Source organism: Hyla sarda, chromosome 1 (genome assembly GCF_029499605.1).
Source record: "Hyla sarda isolate aHylSar1 chromosome 1, aHylSar1.hap1, whole genome shotgun sequence".
Classification (NCBI taxonomy): Eukaryota; Metazoa; Chordata; class Amphibia; order Anura; family Hylidae; genus Hyla; species Hyla sarda.
The window spans coordinates 276,433,014-276,455,664 of record NC_079189.1 but is presented as its reverse complement, the minus strand read 5'-3'; the positions used below and the strand labels follow the sequence as shown (position 1 = coordinate 276,455,664).

At 43.6% G+C, this 22,651-nt stretch overlaps 1 protein-coding gene across 17 annotated transcripts in view; it reads left to right on the top strand.

Moving 5' to 3' along the window:
* Positions 1 to 22,651, top strand: part of UNC13A (unc-13 homolog A) — a 701,496-nt gene that overhangs the window by 122,441 nt on the left and 556,404 nt on the right. For 13 of the 17 annotated variants that reach the window (XM_056572580.1, XM_056572615.1, XM_056572596.1 and 10 more), the window contains 6 exons: positions 16,148 to 16,247; positions 16,330 to 16,447; positions 16,731 to 16,854; positions 17,952 to 18,025; positions 18,625 to 18,679; positions 20,803 to 20,838. In XM_056572580.1, the coding sequence (XP_056428555.1) occupies positions 16,148 to 16,247; positions 16,330 to 16,447; positions 16,731 to 16,854; positions 17,952 to 18,025; positions 18,625 to 18,679; positions 20,803 to 20,838 (507 nt within the window). The remainder of the gene's footprint in view (positions 1 to 16,147; positions 16,248 to 16,329; positions 16,448 to 16,730; positions 16,855 to 17,951; positions 18,026 to 18,624; positions 18,680 to 20,802; positions 20,839 to 22,651) is intronic. The other 4 variants (XM_056572660.1, XM_056572589.1, XM_056572695.1 and 1 more) reach the window with 1 other exon arrangement.

Sequence of the window (22,651 nt, the reverse complement as noted above, 5' to 3'; positions counted from 1 at the left end):
AAATTTGATATTGCCGCATGGGTAACTGTCTGAACTATTAAAAGAAAATGTTAATGATTCACTAATATTTTATTAGTTCAGACAGTTAGCCATGCGGTTGTATCAAATATGTAAAAGAAAAAATTATTTAACTTTTTTTGTATAGCAATAGGAAAAGGAGGAGCTAATTTTTATTGGGGGAGCAGTACATTTACATTTTTTTTCTTTTTTTTATATAGCACTAGCACTCCTATACACGTGTGTGTGTGTGCAGACTGCAGACCATTGCTTAAGACAGCAGGGCCCCCCCTTTAGACAGCAGGGCCCCCCCCTTTAGACAGCAGGGCCCCCCCTTTAGACAGCAGGGCCCCCCCCCTTTGGACAGCAGGGCCCCCCCCCCTTTGGACAGCAGGGCCCCCCCCCCCTTTGGACAGCAAGCCCCCCCCCCCTTTGGACAGCAGGGCCCCCCCCTTTGGACAGCAGGGCCCCTCCCTTTGGACAGCAGGCCCCCCCCCCCCTTTGGACAGCAGGGCCCCCCCCCCCCTTTGGACAGCAGGCCCCCCCCTTTGGACAGCAGGGCCCCCCCTTTGGACAGCAGGGCCCCCCCTTTGGACAGCAGGGCCCCCCCCTTTGGACAGCAGGCCCCCCCCCATTTGGACAGCAGACCCCCCCCCTTAGACAGCAGACCCCCCCCTTTAGACTGCAGGGGCCCTCCTTTAGACTGCAGGGGCCCTCCTTTAGACTGCAGGGGCCCTCCCTTTGACTGCAGGGACCCTCCTTTAGACTGCAGGGCCCTTCTTTAGACCGCAGCCCCCACCGCTGCCGCTCTGCTGCACAGTTCTCCCGTCCACATCACGTTGTGCTATGGAGGACGATGTGACACACACGTCACTCTGCTTCCTCCGTAACGTTACGCCGGGCGCAGGGGAGGAGGTCGAGTGACGTGCGTCTCACATGGTCCTCCATAGCACAACGTGATGCGAACAGGGCAGCGGAGCGGCAGCACCAGCTGCAGGTGAGCTGTCTACAAGGGTGGGGGCTGCGGTCTAAAGGGGGGCCCTGCTGCCGCCGCCCGACATGTCCCCACTGCTGCCTTGCTCCTAGCGCGTTCGGAAATCTCACCTCACACCGGTGGTGTGCTGATTGCACTAGGAGCAGGGCAGCGGCGGAGACATTGCAGCTTCACTTATTCATTCTTTCACTGCCGCCACTGACGGCGATTATTCGATAACGGGATTCGTCGACAACGAATCCAGTTATCAATTTTAATCGATTACATCGATTAATCATTGCAGCAATAAGCTATACTGCTGGATCCGAGACTGCGGTCAAGAGTTGAGAGTATAGATACTGTATGCTATTTCTGAAGTTTTAAGGGCTTGATGGTAGGGTGTGTGTCTTTGCCGATGACACAAAGATTTGTAACAGGGTTGATGTTGGAGGAATATGGCAAATGATTTAGGTAACCTAGAAAAATTGTCAGAACTCCGACAACTGAAATTTAATGGGTATAAGTGCAAGATATTGCACATTGGGCATAAAAATCCAAAGGCAGAATATAAATTATTTTATACATTATTTCAGAAGACTTAAAGGGGTAGTCTGGTGGAAAGAGAAATGGATTTTCCATGCGTATTTCGCTGCGGATCCGCCGCTGAAGGACCTCTGTATTCTGCTTTTACATGTGCCTACTCGGAGCGGCAATACGCCACTACGAGCAGACACACTGCGATCTGCGATTCATGCGCAGTATACTCGCACATCATGGCAGCTCTCGGCCTAGTTCTTAGAGCAGGGGGAATGGCCGTGATGTGTGCGAGCACATCGCTTCAGTGTGTCTGCACGTAGCGGCGTATTGGCGCTCCAAGCAGGCACATGTATAGGCAGCATACAGAGGTCCTGCAGTGGCGGATCTGCAGCGTAAAATACGCTGTAAATCCGCTCGTCTGAACATACGCTAAAGGTTAAGTGGGTGGCAGATAGATGGTTTAGGTAATTCAATGGAGCCAGCTGTAAAAACATTTAATAACCATACTATACAATAGAATCTAGAGAGAGTGGATTTTCAGTAACTATTAAAACTAAATTAGCAGGGCCCTTGTGGTCATATAGTAATACTGGGCATATATCCCAATGATAGCAGCTTAATACAGATACATTGCATATTTCACAGTGTACATGGAAACATATGATTCAATATTGTAATTTGTAACGTCCATTCCACCTATGGAAATAAAATGGGGGAGATTTATCAAAACCTGTCCAGAGAAAAAGTTGCTGAGTTGCTCATAACAACCAATTAGATTGCCTCTTTCATTTTTGAAAAGGCCTCTGAAAAATGAAATAATTGATCTGATTGGTTGCTATGGGCAACTCAGCAACTTTTTCTCTGGACGGGTTTTAATAAATTTCCCTAAATGTCTCTAACGTCCATATCACTGAACGTGTATCTATAATATTGGCCTATTTCACAATGTGCACATATAGTGAGGGTTCAACAGTGTGTTCCACCTGCAAAAAAAAATTGTTTCTATAGCGTCCGTTTAATAGGACGGACAGGGTCCCATGCTGGCAGATAATATGAGCACGTTCACAGTACCAGGGACTAAGATGATATCACCGAAACTCTGTGGGATGACCTGCGGGAGAAAGCTGGATTTTGCTGGCACTTGCGTGCCACTTACCACTCCACCTCATCTTTGCAAAGGTGGTAAATTTTATAACATTGGAATATAATGCTGGATCCAAATATGCAGGGGTACAAATGGCATGTAATAGTTCTCTGAGCACAGCGTCCTTCTCACTGATTTTTCTTGCCGCACTTGGAATAGCTCAGTGTGAATAAATGTTAAGCCCAGATGACCACTATCTCGCCAAATTGTCAGCAAACACGATTCGGGGTACGAAAGGATATAACCAGACCCCTTCTTCAGTGGTGTATAAACTACGGTAACTATATTGCTGACATTTATATCTACCTGATGATATCACCTGTATCGATTCTTGGTCATAGATAAATTCTGGCATGGATTATAATTTATATAGAAAAATTTAGATTCTAAATCATGGATAAATTCTGTCATGGATTATAATTTATGTAAGAGAGTAGACAGACAAGAATAAATAAATACTGCATACTGAGAATGCAGTCAGATGGGAGATATTGTTAGAAAGAGAGAGATCAATAATTACAGAAAGCATATACTGTATGTCACTGAAAAAAAGAAAATACATGAAACTAATAAATCAAAACATATGCAAATATGCAAATAATAAAAATAGAATTGAAGATAAAACCAAAAATACAATGTGATAACAATAAAAATAGAAATAAAAATAAGAATAAAGGACCTAACCCCATATCTTGAATCCAATTTTCGACCACTCTGCATAATATTTATAGATTGGGTGGAATCCGCTATGAGAGGTGTCCCGGGTATCAAAACAACCGGGCAACCGGGCAATCCCCAAAACGGAGACAAACCATTAAAGAAACCCAAATTTTTTTAAACTTGCATTCAAACCTTTTGGTTCTAAACTTTCGAATTCATAAATCCTCCGAGTTTCTACCTTCGACATTTTCAGCATATAACTTCCTCCCCGCCAATCTTTCTTGCTTACCTGTAGACCAATAAAAACTAAACTAGTAGGGTCCCTATTATGTACCTGAGCAAAATGCATTGACAAATGAAGTTTTAAATTGCCCTTCTTGATGTTATATATTCAGATATTCTTACATTTAGAGGACGTTTTGTCCTACCAATATACTGTCTATTACATCCACATTGCAATAAATAAATGCCCCCTTTCATGTTTCACATTACTAAATCTCCTATTTCCCATTTAAAGGCGCTCACTGTTGATTTTACTTCTGTTGTCTTCCACTGTCTCTTTGTAATGACACAATTAGAGCAAGTCCCACAATGGAAAAAACCTTTTGTGGATAACCATGAGTCTGAATTGATGGCTTTCTCTGTTTTTTTTTTTACAGTAAAAAATAGGTTATCTCTCCTAAATACCCCAGAGAGATTACCTGTTTTTTATTGTTTACGCAAAACCCACAAGAATTATTTTCATCGCCCCGGTTGCCGATTGTATCGGGCATCGGCTCGATTACATCAAATCTGTCACAGTATGCAGATCGTTTTTTGCAACCTTTTGTTCAGATCAGAACATTAGTATAGTAGAAAAATTCAATTGGACCCCAGAACATACCTTGCCAACTTTGGATGTCAGTTCATTGTATACCATAGAACACAGTTAACATCTGCTCAGAGATTTTTGCAAAAAGGGGAGATATTAGAGGAACAAATACTTTTGGAAGCCATTGAATTTATTTTAACACATAATTCTTCTTTTTTATTTCAAGGATAATTATTATTTACAGCATACAGGAACAGCCATTGGTACCAGGTTTGCACCGAGTTATGCCAATTTGTTCATGGCAGCATGGGAGGAGGACACCATCACCCCCATTCTCGGTGCAAACCTGGTACTATGGCGACGTTATATTGATGATATTATTTTGATCTGGAGAGGACCCCAAGTGGACCTGGAGGCATTCATTGGTGATCTCAATTCCAATAATCTAAGTTTACATCCACCATTAGTGAAGAAAAGATGGAATTCTTAGATACTGAAATTTTTCAATAAATTACAGTGTAAGACTAAATAAACCCACTGCGAAAATTTGTTTTATTAAATATAACAGTTGCCACCTGCCTAGGTGGTTGATTAATGTCCCCACAGGCCCATTTAGGAGGTTGAAACGTAATTGTACAGTAGATTCACAATTTCAAGAGGAAGCAAAAGTGTTAACCTCCCAATTTCTTGAAAAAGATTACCCTAGTCAGATAATTGAAAGATCTCTGCATCGGGTGAATGAATTAGAAAGAGCATCTTTCTTTGAACCATGGGATAATAAAATCAGGTCTGATGAGTTACAACCAAAAATAATATTGCCCTTTAATAGGGAATATAAAAAAGTTCAACAAAGTTTTGACAGACATTGGCATTTAATAAAACAGGATAAGGTGATAGGAGGTTTGCTTCCGGATAAATCGGTTGGGGTATACACCAAAGCCCCAAATTTGGGCATTTCAGTTGCACCGTCGGTCAAAAAAACTGAGAAAGCCATCAACTTAGACTCATGGATATCCACAAAAGGTTATTCCTGTTGTGTGACTTGCTCTAATTGCATCAACACAAAGGGACAGTTGAAGACAACAGAAGTAAAATCATCATTGAACATCTTTAAATACGAAATAGGAGATTTAGTAACCCGAAAGGGGGCATTTATTTATTGCAATGTGGATGTAATAGACAGTATATTGGTAGGACAAAAGGTCCTCTAAATGTAAGAATATCTGAACATATATATAACATCGAGAAGGGCAATTTAAAACTTCATTTGTCAATGCATTTTGCTCAGGTACATAATAGGGTCCCTACTAGTTTAGTTTTTATTGGTCTACAGGTAAGCAAGAAAGATTGGCGGGGAGGAAGTTATATGCTGAAAATGTCAAAGGTAGAAAGTCAGAGAATTTATGAATTCAAAAGTTTACAACCAAAAGGTTTGATCGCAAGTTTAGAAATATTTGGGTTTCTTTAATGGGTTTGTCTCCGTTTTGGGGGTTGCCCCATTGTTTTGATACCCGGGACACCCCTCATAGCGGATTCCACCCCATCTATAAATATTCTGCAGAGTGGTCGACTATTTGATTCAAGATTAGGTCCTGTATTCTTTTATTTTTATTTCTATTTTTATTGTTATCACATTTGTGTTTTTGTTTTTATCTTCATTTTTATTTTAATATTTGCATATTTTCATAGTTATGTTTTTATTTATTAGTTTCATGTATTTTTTTTTCCGTGACATACTGTATATGCTTTCTGTAATTATTGATATCACTCTTTCTAACAAAATCTCCTGTCTGACTGCATTCTTAGTATGAATTATTTATTCTTGTCTGTCTACTCGCTTATATAAGTTATGATCCATGACAGAATTTATCCATGATTTAGAATCTACTCTTTTCTATATAAATTATAATCCATGCCAGAATTTATCTATGACCAAGAATCGATACAGGTGATACCATCAGGTAGATATAAATGGAGCCAGCAATAGAGTTAGTTTATACACCACTGAAGAAGGGGTCTGGTTATATCCTTTCGCACCCCGAAACGCATTTGTGACAATTTTGGCAATTTGGTCATCTGGGCTTAACCTTTTTTCACACTGAGTGATTCCAAGTGCGGCAATTGAGCTATTGAAATCCGTGAGAAGGACGCTGTGCTCAGAAGCTAGTGGGTATTACATGCCATTTGTATCCCTGCATATTTGGATCCTGCATTATATTTCAAGTATAAAATTATAAGATCGGCTCCAAGGAGCGCACGCTCTGCAGTCAGCTGACCGCGACCTACGGCAAGCTTGCTAGCAAGGACGTCCATACAGAGCATTGATCACTGGCTGCTGCCGGCTTGAGTGAGGGATTGTACAACCAGGAGAAGGAGCCAAACCAAGACGACGTGGAGTGGTGAGTGGCACGCAAGTGCCAGCAAAATCCAGCTTTCTCCTGCAGGTCAGCCCACAGAGTTTCGGGGATACCATCTTAGCCCCTGTTACAGTGAACGTGCGCATATTATCTGCCAGTATAGGACCCTGCCCATTCTATTAAACAGATGCTATAGAAACAATTTCTTTTTGCAGGTGGAACACACTGTTGAATCCTCACTATATGTGCACATTGTGAAATAGGCCGCTATTATAGTGATACACGTTCAGTGATAGACGTTATTTACATTTTCTTTCCACAGGTAGAATATTGAATCATATGTTTACATGCGCACTGTGAAATATGCAATGTTTGTGTATAAGGCCCCTTTCACACTACATAATTACTCCGTTTTCGAAGTTGCATCAGAAAATCGGCAGTATAACGGCAGTTACAAAATCCTATACTTCCGTTAGAAAAACCCATTATAGTCTGTGGGATGTTTCTAATAGCCGTTTTAACCCGTTATAGCCCATTATTAATAATGGCCGTTATTTTGTGACGGAAGATAGTAACGGGAGAAATAGTTCATGAATAGTTCCGTCACAGGGCAAGGGCCCTGCGTATTTAGTTTTAATAGTTACTGAAAATACACTATCTCTAGATTTTATTGTTGTTACGCCGAGCGCTCCGGGTTCCCGCTCCTCCCCGGAGCGCTCGCTTCACCTCCTCCGCTGCAGCGCCCCGGTCACGTCCTCTGACCCGGGGCGCTGCGATCCTGCTGCTAGCCGGGATGCGATTCGCGATGCGGGTAGCGCCCGCTCGCGATGCGCACCCCGGCTCTCCTACCTGACTCGCTCCCCGTCTGTTCTGTCCCGGCGCGCGCGGCCCCGCTCCCTAGGGCGCGCGCGCGCCGGGTCTCTGCGATTTAAAGGGCCACTGCGCCGCTGATTGGCGCAGTGGTTCCAATTAGAGTTATCACCTGTGCACTCCCTATATTACCTCACTTCCCTTGCACTCCCTTGCCGGATCTTGTTGCCTTAGTGCCAGTGAAAGCGTTCCTTGTGTGTCCCTTGCCAGTGTTTCCAGACCTTCTGCCGTTGCCCCTGACTACGATCCTTGCTGCCTGCCCCGACCTTCTGCTACGTCCGACCTTGCTTCTGCCTACTCCCTTGTACCGCGCCTATCTTCAGCAGCCAGAGAGGTGAGCCGTTGCTAGTGGATACGACCTGGTCACTACCGCCGCAGCAAGACCATCCCGCTTTGCGGCGGGCTCTGGTGAAAACCAGTAGTGGCTTAGAACCGGTCCACTAGCACGGTCCACGCCAATCCCTCTCTGGCACAGAGGGTCCACTACCTGCCAGCCGGCATCGTGACAGTAGATCCGGCCATGGATCCCGCTGAAGTTCCTCTGCCAGTTGTCGCTGACCTCACCACGGTGGTCGCCCAGCAGTCACAACAGATTGCGCAACAAGGCCAACAGCTGTCTCAACTGACCGTTATGCTACAACAGTTGCTACCACAGCTTCAGCAGTCATCTCCTCCGCCAGCTCCTGCACCTCCTCCGCAGCGAGTGGCCGCTCCTGGGATACGCTTATCCTTGCCGGACAAGTTTGATGGGGACTCTAAGTTTTGCCGTGGCTTCCTTTCCCAATGTTCCCTGCATCTGGAGATGATGTCGGACCTGTTTCCCACTGAAAGGTCTAAGGTGGCTTTCGTAGTCAGTCTTCTGTCCGGAAAAGCCCTGTCATGGGCCACACCGCTCTGGGACCGCAATGACCCCGTCACTGCCTCAGTACACTCCTTCTTCTCGGAAATCCGAAGTGTCTTTGAGGAACCTGCCCGAGCCTCTTCTGCTGAGACTGCCCTGTTGAACCTGGTCCAGGGTAATTCTTCCGTTGGCGAGTATGCCGTACAATTCCGTACACTTGCTTCAGAATTGTCCTGGAATAATGAGGCCCTCTGCGCGACCTTCAAAAAAGGCCTATCCAGCAACATTAAAGATGTTCTGGCCGCACGAGAAATTCCTGCTAATCTACATGAACTTATTCACCTAGCCACTCGCATTGACATGCGTTTTTCTGAAAGGCGTCAGGAACTCCGCCAAGATATGGACTCTGTTCGCACGAGGCGTTTCGTCTCCTCGGCTCCTCTCTCCTCTGGTCCCCTGCAATCTGTTCCTGTGCCTCCCGCCGTGGAGGCTATGCAGGTCGACCGGTCTCGCCTGACACCTCAAGAGAGGACACGACGCCGTATGGAGAACCTCTGCCTGTACTGTGCTAGTACCGAACACTTCCTGAGGGATTGTCCTATCCGTCCTCCCCGCCTGGAAAGACGTACGCTGACTCCGCACAAAGGTGAGACAGTCCTTGATGTCTACTCTGCTTCTCCACGTCTTACTGTGCCTGTGCGGATGTCTGCTTCTGCCTTCTCCTTCTCTACAGTGGCCTTCTTGGACTCTGGTTCTGCAGGAAATTTTATTTTGGCCTCTCTCGTCAACAGGTTCAACATCCCAGTGACCAGTCTCGCCAGACCCCTCTACATCAATTGTGTAAATAATGAAAGATTGGACTGTACCATACGTTTCCGCACGGAGCCCCTTCTTATGAGCATCGGATCTCATCATGAAAGGATTGAACTTTTGGTCCTCCCCAATTGCACCTCGGAGATTCTCCTTGGACTTCCCTGGCTTCAACTTCATTCCCCAACCCTGGATTGGTCCACTGGGGAGATCAAGAGTTGGGGGTCCTCTTGTTCCAAGAACTGTCTAAAACCGGTTCCCAGTAACCCTTGCCGTAACTCTGTGGTTCCTCCAGTAACCGGTCTCCCCAAGGCCTATATGGACTTCGCGGATGTTTTCTGCAAAAAACAAGCTGAGACTCTACCTCCTCACAGGCCTTATGATTGCCCTATCGACCTCCTCCCGGGTACTACTCCACCCCGGGGCAGAATTTATCCTCTCTCTGCCCCAGAGACTCTTGCCATGTCCGAATACGTCCAGGAGAATCTAAAAAGGGGCTTTATCCGTAAATCCTCCTCTCCTGCCGGAGCCGGATTTTTCTTTGTCTCCAAAAAAGATGGCTCCCTACGTCCTTGCATTGACTACCGCGGTCTTAATAAAATCACGGTTAAGAACCGCTACCCCTTACCCCTCATCTCTGAACTCTTTGATCGCCTCCAGGGTGCCCACGTCTTCACTAAATTGGACTTAAGAGGCGCCTATAACCTCATCCGCATCAGAGAGGGGGACGAGTGGAAAACGGCATTTAACACCAGAGATGGACACTTTGAGTATCTGGTCATGCCCTTTGGACTGTGCAATGCCCCTGCCGTCTTCCAAGACTTTGTCAATGAAATTTTTCGTGATCTATTATACTCCTGTGTTGTGGTATATCTGGACGATATCCTAATTTTTTCTGCCAATCTAGAGGAACACCGCCGGCATGTCCGTATGGTTCTTCAGAGACTTCGTGACAACCAACTCTATGCCAAAATTGAGAAATGTCTGTTTGAATGCCAATCTCTTCCTTTTCTAGGATATTTGGTCTCTGGCCAGGGACTACAGATGGATCCAGACAAACTCTCTGCCGTCTTAAATTGGCCACGCCCCTCCGGACTCCGTGCTATCCAACGCTTTTTGGGGTTCGCCAATTATTACAGGCAATTTATTCCACATTTTTCTACCATTGTGGCTCCTATCGTGGCCTTAACCAAGAAAAATGCTGATCCCAAGTCCTGGCCTCCTCAAGCAGAAGACTCCTTTAAACAACTCAAGTCTGCCTTTTCTTCGGCTCCCGTGCTCTCCAGACCTGACCCTTCCAAACCCTTCCTATTGGAGGTTGATGCCTCCTCAGTAGGAGCTGGAGCTGTTCTTCTACAAAAAAATCCTTCCGGGCATGCTGTCACTTGTGGTTTTTTCTCTAGGACCTTCTCTCCAGCGGAGAGGAACTACTCCATCGGGGATCGAGAACTTCTAGCCATTAAATTAGCACTTGAGGAATGGAGGCATCTGCTGGAGGGATCAAGATTTCCTGTTATTATCTACACCGACCACAAGAACCTCTCCTACCTCCAGTCGGCCCAACGGCTGAATCCTCGCCAGGCCCGGTGGTCTCTGTTCTTTGCCCGATTTAATTTTGAGATTCACTTTCGTCCTGCCGATAAGAACATTAGAGCCGATGCTCTCTCTCGTTCCTCGGATGCCTCAGAAGTTGATCTCCCTCCGCAACACATCATTCCACCTGACTGCCTGATCTCCACTTCTCCTGCCTCCATCAGACAGACTCCTCCAGGAAAGACCTTTGTTTCTCCACGCCAACGCCTCGGAATCCTCAAATGGGGTCACTCCTCCCATCTCGCAGGTCATGCGGGCATCAAGAAATCTGTGCAACTCATCTCCCGCTTCTATTGGTGGCCAACTCTGGAGACGGATGTTGGGGACTTTGTGCGAGCCTGCACTATCTGTGCCCGGGATAAGACTCCTCGCCAGAAGCCCGCTGGTTTTCTTCATCCTCTGCCTGTCCCCGAACAGCCTTGGTCTCTGATTGGTATGGATTTTATTACTGATTTACCCCCTTCCCGTGGCAACACCGTTATTTGGGTGGTCGTTGATCGATTCTCCAAAATGGCACATTTCATTCCTCTTCCTGGTCTTCCTTCTGCGCCTCAGTTGGCTAAACAATTTTTTGTACACATTTTTCGTCTTCACGGGTTGCCTACGCAGATTGTCTCGGATAGAGGGGTCCAATTCGTGTCTAAATTCTGGAGAGCTCTCTGTAAACAACTCAAGATTAAATTAAATTTTTCCTCTGCATATCATCCCCAGTCCAATGGACAAGTAGAAAGAATTAACCAGATCCTGGGTGATTATTTGCGACATTTTGTTTCCTCCCGCCAGGATGACTGGGCAGATCTCCTTCCATGGGCCGAATTCTCGTATAACTTCAGGGTCTCTGAATCTTCCTCCAAATCCCCATTTTTCGTGGTGTACGGCCGTCACCCTCTTCCCCCCCTCCCTACCCCCTTGCCCTCTGGTCTGCCCGCTGTGGATGAAATTTCTCGTGACCTTTCCATTATATGGAGAGAGACCCAAAATTCTCTCTTACAGGCTTCTTCACGCATGAAGAGGTTCGCGGATAAGAAAAGAAGAGCTCCCCCCGTTTTTTCCCCTGGAGACAAGGTATGGCTCTCCGCTAAATATGTCCGCTTCCGTGTCCCTAGCTACAAGTTGGGACCACGCTATCTTGGTCCTTTCAAAATTCTGTGTCAAATTAATCCTGTCTCTTATAAACTTCTTCTTCCTCCTTCTCTTCGTATCCCTAATGCCTTTCACGTCTCTCTTCTCAAACCACTCATCCTCAACCGTTTTTCTCCCAAATCTGTTCCTCCCACTCCTGTTTCCGGCTCCTCGGACGTCTTCTCGGTCAAGGAGATTTTGGCTGCCAAAAAGGTCAGAGGAAAAAATTTTTTTTTAGTAGACTGGGAGGGTTGTGGTCCTGAAGAGAGATCCTGGGAACCTGAGGACAACATCCTTGACAAAAGTCTGCTCCTCAGGTTCTCAGGCTCCAAGAAGAGGGGGAGACCCAAGGGGGGGGGGTACTGTTACGCCGAGCGCTCCGGGTTCCCGCTCCTCCCCGGAGCGCTCGCTTCACCTCCTCCGCTGCAGCGCCCCGGTCACGTCCTCTGACCCGGGGCGCTGCGATCCTGCTGCTAGCCGGGATGCGATTCGCGATGCGGGTAGCGCCCGCTCGCGATGCGCACCCCGGCTCTCCTACCTGACTCGCTCCCCGTCTGTTCTGTCCCGGCGCGCGCGGCCCCGCTCCCTAGGGCGCGCGCGCGCCGGGTCTCTGCGATTTAAAGGGCCACTGCGCCGCTGATTGGCGCAGTGGTTCCAATTAGAGTTATCACCTGTGCACTCCCTATATTACCTCACTTCCCTTGCACTCCCTTGCCGGATCTTGTTGCCTTAGTGCCAGTGAAAGCGTTCCTTGTGTGTCCCTTGCCAGTGTTTCCAGACCTTCTGCCGTTGCCCCTGACTACGATCCTTGCTGCCTGCCCCGACCTTCTGCTACGTCCGACCTTGCTTCTGCCTACTCCCTTGTACCGCGCCTATCTTCAGCAGCCAGAGAGGTGAGCCGTTGCTAGTGGATACGACCTGGTCACTACCGCCGCAGCAAGACCATCCCGCTTTGCGGCGGGCTCTGGTGAAAACCAGTAGTGGCTTAGAACCGGTCCACTAGCACGGTCCACGCCAATCCCTCTCTGGCACAGAGGGTCCACTACCTGCCAGCCGGCATCGTGACAATTGTATTGTAAAGTTTAGTTATTAAATGTTTTTATAGTTAGCTGGCTCCATTGAATTACCTAAACCATCTATCTGCCACACACTTAGCCTTTAGATTGAGTGAGCCACTGAGGACTGCTTTGTTTTATTATTTCATTGTTGTATAAATTATTTCTCTTTGAGTGATAGATTTGGCAGTTAACCTCATGTCTTTGATTGTGAGCTCCACAATCCATTTTAATTAGATTTGTAAATAACTTTTATTGAAAAATATTATTTTTTCCAGTTCTCATCAACTGCTGTATATTCCAGAGGAAGTTGAGTAGTTCTTTTCTGTCTCACCACAGTGCTCTCTGCTGAAACCTCTGTCCATGTCATGGACTGTTCGGAGCAGGAGAGGTTTGATATGGGGATTGGCTCCTACTCTGGACAGTTCCTGAGACAGACTCTGTCAGCAGAGAGCACTGTGGTGAGACCGAAAAGAACAACTTAACTTACTCTGTAGTAAGTTGATAAGTACTGGAAGGATTAAGATTTTAAGTGGGTAAGTAACTGGCTCAGTAATAGGAAACAGAGGGTGGTTAATAATGGTACTTATTCTGATTGGGTGACTGTTATTAGTGGGGTACCACAGGGGTCCGTCTTGGGTCCTGTTCTATTTAATATATTCATTAATGACCTTGTAGAGGGGTTGAATAGTAAAGTAGCAATCTTTGCAGATGATACTAAACTCTGTAAAGCGGTAAACACTATAGAGGACAGTGCACTATTACAAATGGATCTGGCTAGGTTGGAGGTTTGGGCTGGGAAGTGGCAGATGAGGTTCAACACTAATAAATGTAAGGTAATGCACATGGGGAGAATAATCCAGGCTGGGATTATGTATTAAATGGGAAAATACTTGGGACTAGTGACGTGGAAAAGGACTTGGGAGTCTTAGTTAACAGTAAATTTAGCTGTAGTGACCAATGTCGGGCAGCTGCTGCTAAGACAAATAAAATCATGGGGTGCATCAATAGGGGCATAGATGCCCACGACAAGGAAATAATTCTACCACTGTACAAATCACTAGTCAGACCACACATGGAATACTGTGTACAGTACTGGGCACAAGTGTACAAGAAAGATATAGTGGAGCTGGAGAGGTTTCAAAGAGGGTCAATCAGAGTAATACGGGGAATGGGAGGACCACTGTACCCAGAAAGATTATCAGAATTAGGGTTATTTAGTTTAGAAAAAAGAAGGCTTCGGGGAGACCTAATAACTATGTATAAATATATCAGGGGACAGTACAGAGATCTCTCCAATGATCTATTTATACCCAGGACTGTATCTATAACAAGGGGGCATCCTCTACGTTTAGAGGAAAGAAGGTTCCTACACCAGCACAGACGGAGTTTCTTTACTGTAAGAGCAGTGAGATTGTGGAATTCTCTGCCTGAGGAGGTGGTAATGGTGAACTCTGTAAAAGAGTTCAAAACGGGTCTGGATGCATTCTTGGAGAGTAATAACATCACTTGGTTATGTATACTAGATTTATAGGGACAGAGGGTTGATCCAGGGATGTATTCTGACTTCCATATTTGGAGTTGGGAAGACATTTTTACCTCTGGTATGAGGTTTCTTTGAAATGGTTGGCAGCCCTGTTGATAATGAATAGAGTGCTGGCCGCACCATTTATTCCTGGGATAATTATGTTCTTGAGATTGGTGGAGGTCCCTGCAATCTGACTAATATTCCAAAATGTCAGTGGCCTAGTTCAGCAGCAACATGACAGTGTTTTAACTGAGCCTCTAAGTTCTCCAGAACTCATTTAAACAATCATCTGTGGCATGTGCTGGAAAGCAAACTTACAGGATCTGTTGCTCATGTCTTATGGCCAGATACCCCAGGACACCTATACTTCAACAAGTCAGAGTAATTTTTGGCAGGATCTTCAAAATAGGCTTTTAATGTTGTGGCTGATCGGTATATTAATGTAAAATGTTAAATAATAGGCAGTGCTAATAAACAGTCTATAACAAGGGAAATATAACTTTCTTAAATGTTGTAGTCCCACCATTAAATGTATACAATATTACATTTTTAGAATTTAAAATCCTTTCCATTTGTCTGAATAGAGCTGTATGTAGTATGGGTATGGCTTTTAAATGTATTGTTAGATGTATATTATGGTACCCTTTAAGGGTCTATTCACATGTACTGTATACTACGCATATTTGATTCTACAGATGTCAATGTAAACTAAATGATTGAACACAGCTTCAAATCTGCAGCATCAAATATGCACAGGATACTGTATGTGTAAATTGATCCTAAAGGGGTATTCACATCTTATGTATTATACGATATTATATATTATAAGATGTGAATACCTCTTTAGGATCTATTTGCACGTATAGTATCCTGTTCATATTGTGACACTGAGGAAGGATTGAGGGCATTGAAAGGGTTTTCTTTCCAAGACCTATATCCTAGGTGAACTAGCAGAGATGCTCAGCAGGTGCCTAATCAATGAGGCCAGCAGAAGTGTGGAAAGTTCTGTATATAAGGAAACAGAATAGTCTGGACTCTCCCCAGAAGAAAGCAAGGTGACTGTGAGGAAGTGGCATGAGGTCCTTGCAAGGAGCACACAGCCAGGCGCTGTGAGTGACCCACACCAGTGAAGTGGACAGACAAGGAGCCTTAGTACACACGGCAAAAGGCTGCAAACGGTGTGAATAAGGTTGCAGGAAACCTGTGTTTGAGCTGGTGGAGACTAGCTTACCAGTGGATAGAGAGGGAAGTCACTAATGTGCAGTCAGTGGCTAGACGGCCTAGGATTTTGTTTGTTCCAGTGTGAATTGTGTTTTATTTTGTTCTGCAGCCCTTCCCAATAAACCTGACCAAGGGTCAGATTGCATGAAGAAAGAGGTGTGGACTTGTGGACTTGCTTGTTGAAGTTGAGAAACATGTCCTCTGTCTGTGTCAATGACGATCCCTAGAGCTAATCCCAGAGTGAAATATCACAATATTTGATGCTGCAGATTTGAAGCTGTGTTCAGTTATTTAGTTTACATTGAAATCAGTGGAATCAAATATGCGTAGATTGCAGTACATGTGAATAGACCCTTAAAGGGTACCATAATATACATCTGACAATACATTTGAAACGGGTTTGGAAAAAGCTATACACATACTACATACAGCTCTATTGTCACTAGCATGTCACTAGCATAATGGCATAACTTTATTAAAAGTGGGAGGCTGACATCTGGTGTTCCCAGTGATTCTGAGAATAAAAGTAATTGGCCCCTCTGATTTCTTCCCTCCACAGTGGCAGGAAATCCATACTTAGATGTGTAAATCTGTACATTAAAAATAATGTATGCTTATGTTTTGACAGAAAGGTTTAATGCCTATGTAACACTAAAAGTACAAAATGTGAAGAGCACAACAATTACAGTAAGGGGGAATCTTCCCTGCTGGGAGCAAGATTTCATGTTGTGAGTATAAAGTAAAGAAACATTTCCACATGAAATTAAACTTGTACATGTTTTAACGTGAGGCTGTGTTGCTTGCTTTTAGTGAGATTAACAGACTGGACCTTGGCCTAACAGTAGAAGTCTGGAACAAAGGATTGATTTGGGATACCATGGTTGGGACTGTATGGATCCCACTAAGAACTATCAGACAGTCTAATGAGGTATGGTTTATTTATACAACAGTTTAATACACACATTTGCACAAAAATTAGTCATATCAAAGATAAGATAAGGTTTTAACTCCCCATAAATCATCCACTGTCACAAAGCCCGGTCCTCCCGCAGTTGTTTTTGTACCCAAGTTCAGTTTAGTACAACTGTAGGGAAAAGAAAATATAAGAGCTAATGCACATTGTAGTTTTGGGGATTTGATTTATTACAATAGTCTTTTCTTTTACTCTTATTGTCCTTTAATGTTATCTTCTAACATGTTGTTGCTTACAGGAAGGCCCTGGTGAATGGCTGACTCTGGACTCACAAGTTATAATGACAGATAATGAGATCTGTGGAACCAAAGACCCGACCTTCCACCGCATTTTGCTTGACGCTCGATTTGAACTTCCATTAGGTAACATTGAATTCATGTTATATATATTTTTTTACATAATAGCAATTATTAACCTATAAGACCCTTTAAAATATTAGAACTAGCCAATAGTTTCCAAATTTCTTTTCAGTATAACATTACTGATCAGCCAAACCATTAGATAATGTGAATAACTTTGAAGCTAATGGGTAACAGGCAAGTGAAATCTGAGTGACTTTGTCGACGTCAAAGTGAAGACAGGACAAGCAGGACTCTGTGCAGGACTCTGTGAGTCGGGATCATGTCACAGAGCCTCACTGCACAGACTCCTGCTTGTCCACCCACACTTCCTGTATTTGGACTCTTTACAGAGACACACAGGCAATAGCTGCAGGGACAAACATATGCACAATTTTTAACCAATGTATATTACAAATATACATATAATGTTATTTTCTACATTATATTAAAAGGTTTTGCTAATGACAGGTACACTTTAATGGCAGTGGGCCCTTGTTGGTATCGCCATTTTAAACTTTGTTTGCATTCTTGGTGCAGGTGTAGGCATGTCATCTGGGAGCTGCTCTCATATAGTGGCTCTTCATTGTGGCTCATAGAAAGGGGTCCCAAGCCTATGTCCTATTAGGACATATGAACAGGAATTATTTTCATGAGAAAATCTGTTGAAGACTAGGTTTCCACACAGGTCTTTACTGGCGTTTAAAAAAAAAAAAAAAACTGCCACTGCAGTTGTATGAGCCAAAGCCAGAAGTGTGTTCAGAAGAAATGGCAAATATATAGGAAGGATTTAGACTTCTCCTTTCTACTGGATCCACTTCTGACTTTGGTTAAAAAATTGCACTGGCAGTTTTCCAAAAAAGCTCCAGAGAACAAACCTGTGTGGAAACCTAGCCTAAAGGGAAAGGCATTTTTTCTAACAAAATAAGGTTGTTTTAAAATGCTGAGGGAATTAGTTATGCCAAAAGGTTTTTTTTTTTTTATTCAAGTAAATTTGTTCAGAAGTGCACATTTTGGATAAACACCATGGACGAATTGCAAGAATGAAATAGGAAAGAACATGCAATTATCGCAAGATAGATAAAAAAAACAAAAAATAAAAACACTATATTTCATTTTAGATATTCCTGAAGAAGAGGCTCGCTACTGGGCAAAAAAACTTGAACAGCTGAATGCTATGCGGAATCAGGATGATGTAAGTGATGAAAGAAAATGTATCATTAGGACAGGCTTGTAGAGGGTTGATCTGGCATACCAGGGAGACCAATGAATTATTATGGTTTATGTATAATCTAACCTAGTGGTCCCTACTGACAATATGGTATGTGAATATAAACAGAGTTTATGATGCAATTAAAATAGATATCTACTTTTTCTGTATTGCTTGACCAATAGCTATCTCTCCCGACCTCCCCATATGACTAAAAGTTTATATTTCTTATATGGAGAGGAGTAGGGTAAGCTACAGCCAGAGAGCTCTAGTAGTGGCTTATCTCTCATAGAACAATAGAGTTGAGTGGTAAAAATTCAACACACTCTACCTTTCTCTCACACATGACCCTTCTCTGATACCATCTATGGGGGGAGACTTGGGAGAACCAAAGAACCTATTCATAACCTGTTAAAATGCACTATTATTTACTCTGTACTCATTCCAGAAGTATCCATTACCATTAAAGGGACTATGAACTATACCACTAAAAGAGTAAATATTGAACCTGTAGTATCTAAAAAAAATAAAATAAATGTCACTATAGCTTCTGGTAAGTAAAATTAACTGTCTTTTACCTTCAGTATGTGTTTCGAGAAGAAGAGGAGAATCCGCTACCTGTTCATGGTTCCCAGTGCTGTATGTATATCTTTTTTTTATTTATTTTTTACATTTCCATGTAATCATATAACATGTACAGTGAGTTTTTGTTCCTTAAACTGCTAACATATGCCATCACTTTATAATTGGTGGAGCTTGGACCTATAGGACCTACACCGATCCTAAGAATTTATTATTCACAGTGTTGATGTAGTTTTGCTTTACCTTTTCCTTTACCTTTTCAGGAAAACTACAAAGCAGCTCAATTCAAGAAAAGATTCTCAGGATCAGTGGGGGTGCCAAAGGTTAGACCCCATACTGATCCTAAAGGGATGCTATATCCTAGCAATATGCTATCACTTTATTAGATAGATTTAATACCATGTATTATGGGGAGATTCCTAGAAAACAACCTCTAATGAATCAAAATAGATTGCTTATTATCTCTAGCAGTATCTGTAAGAACAGAGCAATGACATTCTTATGTGAGATTAGATAAACATTTTAGGGTCCCGAACAAGGGATCACCTAGAACCCCACCCTTCCCCCTAATTAACTAAAAATCCCCAAATTCCTTAATCCCGTGGGGCTCTAAAGTTGTTTTTGTAAGGCACACAACCCCTTAATAATGAAAATGTCATAGCACTGACTTAGGCCCCTTTCACACTATAAAAACGGCCGTTATTTTGTGACGGGCAATAGTAACAGGAGAATTAGTTGTAAGACTCCCCGCAGTCGACTGTCATCCAGTAGATAGTAGATCCTTGACACAACGGTGGTCTCGTGCTGGAGAGGTAGTGGATCCGCTGGACCTGTGTGGCAGATGATGCGGGCCGTACCAGGGAGCGAAGTCTAAGGTGCCGCTGGTTTTCACCAGAGCCCGCCGCAAAGTGGGATGGACTTGCTGCAGCTGGCGGCACCCAGGTCGCTACCCCTGGCAAGACTCGACCACATAGGCAGCTGAGGTGAAGCGTGGAACAGAAGGGATGAGGCAAGACTAAGTCAGGCTAGCGGGAGGTCAGGGCTGGCAGCACAGGAGCTTAGTCAGTAGGGTAGCAGAAGGTCAATAGGCGGGCGGCTGGAATCACAGTCAGGTCACGGATGCAAGGTCTGGTACTCGGCAAGGAAACCCGGAATACAGCTTTCTCTCAGGCACAAAGGCAAACAAAGAACCGGCAGAGAGTGGGGGGAGGTGCAGAAACTTATAATGAACGTGCAGGTGCAAAACATAATTACGGGCGCACTGACCCTTTAAATCTGAGAGCTCCGGCGCGCGCGCCCTAGGAGGCAGGCACACGTGCGCCGGAGCTGTAAGGAAACAGCAGGAGACCGAGGTGAGTGATAGGCTGGGATTCGCATGCGGGCGCGTCCTGCAGTGCGAATCCCAGCCCCGCCGGCCAGAGGAGGATAGAGGAAAATGCGCTCAGGGCCTGGACGTGCGTCCGGAGCGCAAGATGTCACTTTAGTGCATGCACTATTTCTCCCGTTCATTCACTCGTCACAAAATAACGGCCGATATTAATAACGGGCGATAACGTGTTAAAACGGATATTAGAAAAATCCCATAGACTGTAATGGGATTTTCTAACTGCCGTTAGAGATTTAGCTCCGGGCGGATAACTGCCGATATCCTAACGGGCGTTGGTAACGGAAGTGTTTGTATAGTGTGAAAGGGGCCTAACAGCTACGTTTTTCCTGCACAGTTACTCTCCTGGACAGTAGCTCGGTGGGGAGGGAAATGCATAGGTTGGACCCCCATCAATCTCAAAGCAATAACATTCTACTGAAAACTGCCATCGCTATGACTAAAGAGTTTTGTGGCATTGGCTCTTCTGCGAATGGTTATTGTGAATCCTTCCACATAGCAACAGCTGCATCAGTGTGCACTAATAAACTTAGGTCCCAGAAATATAGTACATTTAATTGTATTGACCCAGGATATCCTAAAATATCTTTGAACACAATGCAGCAGAAAGGCCAATACTCTGAATAACTCTGAACAACATTTGGCATGCAAGATGTTGAGTTTGGTCCTTTACTTGTTGAAGAGTGAAAAAAAAAATCTTAAATATATGAATCATTTTCAGTTAAATATATAAAAATAACTGCTATTCTGTATTAGATGAACATTGTTTATCTCATAGATTCATTATTTTATTCAGGTAACTGGAATTACTTTGGCTGGGGAGAGCAGCACAGTAAGTATTACAACATTGTATTTTGCATGCTGTGCTATTCTTTCCTGTTAAATTAATGCACGTCCCCATTTCAGCTTTTATCATTAATTTTCTATGGGGAATGGATTGCATAATTGATGCAACATTGCATTAGTTATACAATTATTTTGTGCTAAAATAGTGTATTGTATTTTAGTGCAAATTTGAACCAGCCTTAAGTGCATACAGTGTGTGTGTGTATACACTTTCTATAGTAATATTATAAATAAATAATCATTGAGGCAATGGTATGTCATAACTGTAGATGCAAATATTACATTGTGTTTACTAGCGCATGCTGGACAATTTATTTTCTAACACATTTCCATATTTTCGAATTGTTGAATAAAGCTTACAGTGGGGATCAAATGTTTGGGCACCCCAGTTTAAAATGTGTATTAATGTGCATAAAGAAGCTAAGGATTGAAGCCAAAATGGAAAAATCTCCAAAAGGCAACACATTACAGATTAGACATCCTTATAATATGTCAACAAAAGTTAAATTTTATTTCCATCATTTACACTTTCAAAATAACAGAAAACAAAAAAATGGCATCTGCAAAAGTTTGGGCATCCTGCAGAGCTTGTAAATGCTTTTTGTAGCCAGCCAAGAGTCTTTCAATTCTTGTTTGAGTTATCTTATCCATTCTTCCTTACAAAAGTCTTCCAGTTCTTTGAGATCTCTGGGCTGTCTGTCACGCACTGCTCTATTAAGGTCTATCCATAGATTTTCAACTATATTGAGGTCAGGAGATTGTGAAGGCCATGGCAAAACCTTCAGTTTACGCCTCTTGACGTAATCCCCGTTATCCATTTGTGGAAGCCATCCTCTCTTTAACTTCAGCTTTAGCATCCAAAATTTGCTGACATTTTATTAAATCCATTTTTCCTTCTACTCGTGAGATGTTCCCTGTGCCACTGGCTGCAATACAACCCCAAAGCATGATTGATCCACCCCCATGCTTAACAGTTGGATAGAGGTTCTTTTCATTAAATTCTGTTCCCCTTCTTCTCCAAAAGTACCTTTTCTCTTTCCGGCCAAAAAGTTCAGTTTTAACCTCATCGGTCCACAGAACTTGTTTCCAAAATGCATCAGGCTTGTCTATTTGTTAATTTGCAAAGTTCAAATGCTGATTTTTGTGGTTAGGATGTAGAAGAGATTTTCTTCTGATGACTCTTCCATGAAGACCATATTTGTACAAGTATCTCTTTATAGTGGAATAGTGTACCACAACTCCAGTGTCTGCCAGATCTTTCTGGAGGGATTGTGCAGTCAAACGTGGGTTTTGAATTGTTTTTCTCACAATCCTGCGAGCTGTTCTGTCTGATATTTTTCTTGGTCTTCCAGATCTTGCTTTAACTTCCTCTGTTCCTGATGACTGCCATTTCTTAATTACATTCCGAACAGAGGATATTGACATCTGAAAATGTTTAGCTATCTTCTTATAGCCTTCTCCAGCTTTTTGAGCATCAACTATTTTCAGTTTCAGATTTCTAGTCAACTGCTTAGAAGAACCCAAGGTGCTGATTGTTGGGGCAAGGTCAGATATGTATGGGCATTTAAAACCTTTGAGATTGACATTACCTGGTCTTCCCAGATGATGATTAAGAACAATCCATGACAATGGCAGGTCTCAGCTTTGTAAAGGGGGCAGTGCATGCTATAAATTCTGCAGGGTGCCTACATTTTTGCAGATGCCATTTTTTTGTTTTCTGTTATTTTGAAAGTGTAAATGATGGAAATAAAATTTATCTAACGTTGACATATTATAAGAATGTCTAATCTGTAATTTGA